A 4679-nucleotide genomic window follows, 5' to 3' on the forward strand; every position below is an offset into this window, starting at 1 on the left:
TATGCTTTTATTTTTTTTATGTCAGGCTGTCGGAGCGCTCCACCTCCTCTGTCCGAGGCTGGTGTGGTGTGAGGCGGACAGCTCAGCCGAGGCTGCTGGAGCTCAAGGTCCTGATCCAGGGAGCCAACATGAGTCAGTCCCAGACTGAGCTGACTTGATCAAGTCTCTCTCTGCCTCTGGTGAGGAGGAGGGTGAAAATCCTCCACATCAGACGTTCAGAGATGTAACTATCTGCATCGCTGTGGTCACTCTCCATGTAGCATCAATTATGCTAATGCTAGCTGTCTCTTTCTCTCGTCCTGGCCACACCTCCGCTCTCTACCCCCCCTCCCCTACCCACTTTGATGCATTTTTCAAATTTCGCCTTGGGGCAGAGTTTGACCCAGACAAAACAGCCATAAATAATCTGCTGATTGTTGAATTGTCTCATTTATTTCATACAGACAGGATCATCCCTTCAAACATGGCTGGCTATGGATGACATGGAATGTTAAAGTAAAATTTATTTTCTTGCCCAAAATCTGCAAGAAATTCACGACTGAAAATGTTAACAAAAAGTCTCAGTGTTCAATCATCATGAAGAATAAAGCCCCAGTATTTTTTGTTGCTTTAGTTCTTTCTTAGTTACATGACTTGACACCCTCACTGCACACGGTACGTCTCTGCAGCCTCTTCAGAATAAAACAAAACAAACCCAGAGGCAACACCGCAACTTTCCTTTAATTTCTGTCATCAACAGGCGATTGCAGCCAGTCTGTATGAAAATGGAGGAGAGCTGACGAGAAGCACGTGATGTGTGTGAATCATCAGTTGTGGTGGCAGTCGGCCCTTGTTGAGGGCTTCTTCATGTCACCGCAGATGGAGCTCATGTGGAGTTCATGTCCAAGCACTGGTGAAGCACCCAGGACCAGAATTCAGACTTCAGATTTCTTCATTATATAAAAACAAGGAGCTTCAAGTGAATCTGGTCAGGACTCCCCATTCTGCACTTTGGAGACCGGTGGCTGCATAAAGTCTTTGAAGGGCCCCAGGGCCTCCCTCAGGGCCGAGCTCACCTCAGACGAGGAGCACGTGACGCACTCTACGAGTGTGGGGTACAGGGCGATCACCTGAGCCCACGTGTTGCCATCCACTGCAGGCGGGGCGGGGGGAGCGGAAAAACAAGACCAAGAATCTCAGTAACAGGAAGGTAAACTTTCACAGGCATGAGGAAATAAAGTCAACACAATATAACCTGACAAGTCTGCTTACTGAAGACAGGTTTGTTACCTGACATTGTTGGAAAAAGATCAAACTTTAAAATAAATTATTTAAAATCTTCTCTGACAATCTAAACTCATCAGATTGAAGATTTACTGGCTATATAATTAAATACGTTTCCATGTCCACCATGTCTCTTTTTAATTCAAGATTTATTTCATTCAAGGACATTTTATTGCTCACCATTTTCTGGCTGTGTCTTCTTAAGAGAATCCATCAAAGTGCTTATAGCTTTCAAGACAAAGATAATCTCAGTCACTTGTTGCCTGCGCAAAAAGGAATAAAGAGTTAGAACAAAGAGAGAGAGATTGATGGGGTGAGTGTTAAACGATCAGCTCACAGGAAGTGTGAAGTTAAAAACAAAAGAACTGCTGGAACACTTACTGTTTCTTTGAAAGCTTTAAATCTTTGAAAAGGTTTGTCAATCCTAAATAACACCAGTGGTTTTTATTACTTTCTGCTACCAGGCAGGCAGTCACATAGTGCCACTGTGTCTCTGTTAGCAAAATCCTGACCCAGTGAACAGGTAAGTCTCAAAGTAAGGACTGGATGTATGTCTACACTTCATCAACTTTACGAATCCACCTGATTTAAGATGGTTGATCCACTACAGATAGTTGATCTTCAACATAAAAAGGGCAGCAGCTCACTCAGCTCATGATAATGTCTTCTTGTGTATCGTACAACTTCACCGAGTCGACAAACCAGAGCAGAGGTCAGTATTAAACCCAACATCCAGTAGGTTTTCTAAATTATGGTTTTTGTTTGGGATCCCTTTAGTTTAAGGTTTTGAAATCATGATCAGAACAAAAAAGAAGTTAAGATGAGCAAATGTTTTAGAGAGTCATAGCAAGGGAGTGGTACAGTGAACGGTTTTCTGTTTTAGACAAACCCTGGAGGACCCCAGCAAGGACAGAACCCACATTGTTCCTCCTGAATCAGGGCTTTGACCATTGATATAACCTCCTGAATAGATCTTGCTGGGGAGTCTGATTGTGATTCCCTGGAACTGAAACGCACCTTTGGGCCCCACTTTTTGAAAAGGGGGAACCACCTACTCAGTCTGCCGATCCAGTGGCATTCAACCAAGTGGAGGTACTTAATGAGTGTGTGAGTGGAGGTCTGCTGCTATGGGCCATTTTATCCTGTTTCAACCAGTGCAGGAGTTTGATTCACATCATCAGAGAAGTTGAAAGTCAGACTGCCTGTTGTCACTGGTTCTGTTCCTAACTTTTACAGACAAAATCTCTGAATGCAGCCAGAGGCTGGAGGACTTTAGTTCAGTGGCCTGAGGATTCCATCTGTATTTGCAGATGATGTGGTTCTGTTGGCGTCATTATGTCGTGGTCTTTAGCTCTCACTGGAGCAGTTTGCAGCTGACGGTGAAGCAGCTGCGAAGAGGAGTCCATGGTCCTCAGTTAGAAAAGACTGGACTGAATGAAGTTCTGCCTGAAGTGGTGGAGGTCAAGTATCTCTGGTTTTTGTTCACTAATGAAGGAAGAATGGGTGTGAGATTGAAAAATTGATCGGTGCTGGTATTGTGGTGAAGACAGAGCTGAGCTATAAGGCTGTTTACCAGTAAATCTCCATCTCTACCCTCACTTATGGTCATTGGTAGTGACCCAAAGAATGAGATCGTGGATCCAAGTGGTGGAAATGAGTTTTCTCAGCAGAGTGACTGGACTCTCCCTTAAAGACCCAACTCTGGAACAAGCTAACAGACAGATAGATTTAGACATACCTTGGTAAGGGGCAACGTCCACTCAACCTCTCATCTTCTACATAGCGCCTGAGAACATCCTGGGAGCGCTTGAGGAGCACAGAGAGTGCCATTCGGGAGATGTAGCCCTCCTGAGGGGTGGACACCTTGTTGCTGAAAGAAAACTGTAGTAACGTTTCAAAACACACCTTTGAGAACTCCTCGCGCATCCGTACATCAATCTCTGCCTCTGTTGAGAGAAAACAAAGAACATAGAAGATTCTGAGATGGTTTTTCAACTGAAGGGGTTTCAAAGGTAGCTCAGATCAGGTGGTCTGGTCCCGTGAAAAAAAAAAGACACAACTTAGTTAACATCAAATTCAATTTTCAAGGACTTTCCAGAACCAATTCTCTCAAATTCAAGGACCGTTTGCGATGGCATTTACCTACTGCTACTGGAGAATATGTTACAAATAAACAATTTAACAATGTGAATTCAATAAAAAACTGAATGGAATAGAAGTTGTTGGGTCAGAGTCAATGTGGATTAAATGTATAGCCTATGGAGGACCAAAACTGACATAATTAAAAATAAAAGCAGAAATAAATGGCCCAGTAAATTAAATACGCTTAAAATGCACAAATTAATTTAAAAAGGACAACTTTACCTCATGTTTTATAATTTAACGGACTTTCAGATTTATTTTTTCCAGCTTAGTTTGAATAAATTCTATATTTTAGCACATAATTTACATTTTACAGTTTTTAAACATAGTTTAAACAAAGTTTAAATGCCCTCATCAATGAACAAAAAAATGTTTGAGAACCTTATGTAACTAGTGCCATAGCTAAATAAACTACAACTTCTTTATTATAATAAGTGAAGTTCTCTTTTACATCACAGATGTACAAACTGATTTTACATGTAGATTAGCTTCAAAATCAAACAAACAGCACAGAATATGGCCATAAAAAACCTTATCTAAACTTCTGCCTGGAGCCAGTGACAGAAATCATTCATAAAAAGAGAAGGGATTAATGAGATTAACCTGTGATAACTGATAGTAAAATATTGGGTATTATTTACAAATTAAAATACTCTGATTTAGGGTTGGGCGGTATTGATCATTTTACTGTCGTATAATCTTAAGAAAATACTGCAGTTTACAGTATTATGCTGTGTGTGTACTTGTTTCTGTTACAGAGTGAGGACCATCATGTTTTTAACTAACAAAGTGAGGTCATTTTTGGGAAGTGAGGACATTTTCCCGGTCCTCAGTTTTTCTTACAGCTCTACTGCACTCTACTAGTTAGGCTTACAGGTATGGTGTTAATTAAGTTTTGATTCAGGTTAGAGTTAGGTATAGACCAGTAATAGGTAGGGTTAGGAAAAATGTCTGGGCTAGGCATAAATGTAGTTACAAAAACGAATGGAAGTCAATACAAAGTCCTCAGTTTGACGGAAGTATGAGGATGTGTATGTGTGTGTGTGTGACATGTTGCACAATTAATAATTAACTGAGAAATGGCTGCTTATGAGCATTTACGTGCATATAGCCAGAAACAGGCAGAGGAAAAGTTCAGTTGCTTAGACATCGCTGTCACTCAGACTGGCTTTGCCCCTTATTATACACTCACCGGCCACTTTATTAGGTACACCACGCTAGTAACGGTTTTGTGGTCATAAAGGGATGGACATGGTCAGCAACAATACTCAGGT

General features: G+C 41.4%; 1 protein-coding gene across 2 annotated transcripts in view; it reads right to left on the reverse strand.

Annotated features, from left to right (window-relative positions):
• Positions 1-410: 410 nt before the first annotated feature.
• The window catches only part of mon2 (MON2 homolog, regulator of endosome-to-Golgi trafficking), a gene marked incomplete in the record, with an annotated part of 79098 nt that continues 74829 nt past the window's right edge, over positions 411-4679 (reverse strand). For both annotated transcript variants that reach the window (XM_014025240.1, XM_014025241.1), the window contains 3 exon segments: positions 411-1132; positions 1444-1526; positions 3002-3209. In XM_014025240.1, coding sequence (XP_013880694.1) covers positions 969-1132; positions 1444-1526; positions 3002-3209 — 455 coding nt within the window.

Source organism: Austrofundulus limnaeus, unplaced genomic scaffold (genome assembly GCF_001266775.1).
Source record: "Austrofundulus limnaeus strain Quisiro unplaced genomic scaffold, Austrofundulus_limnaeus-1.0 Scaffold463, whole genome shotgun sequence".
Lineage (NCBI taxonomy): Eukaryota > Metazoa > Chordata > Actinopteri > Cyprinodontiformes > Rivulidae > Austrofundulus > Austrofundulus limnaeus.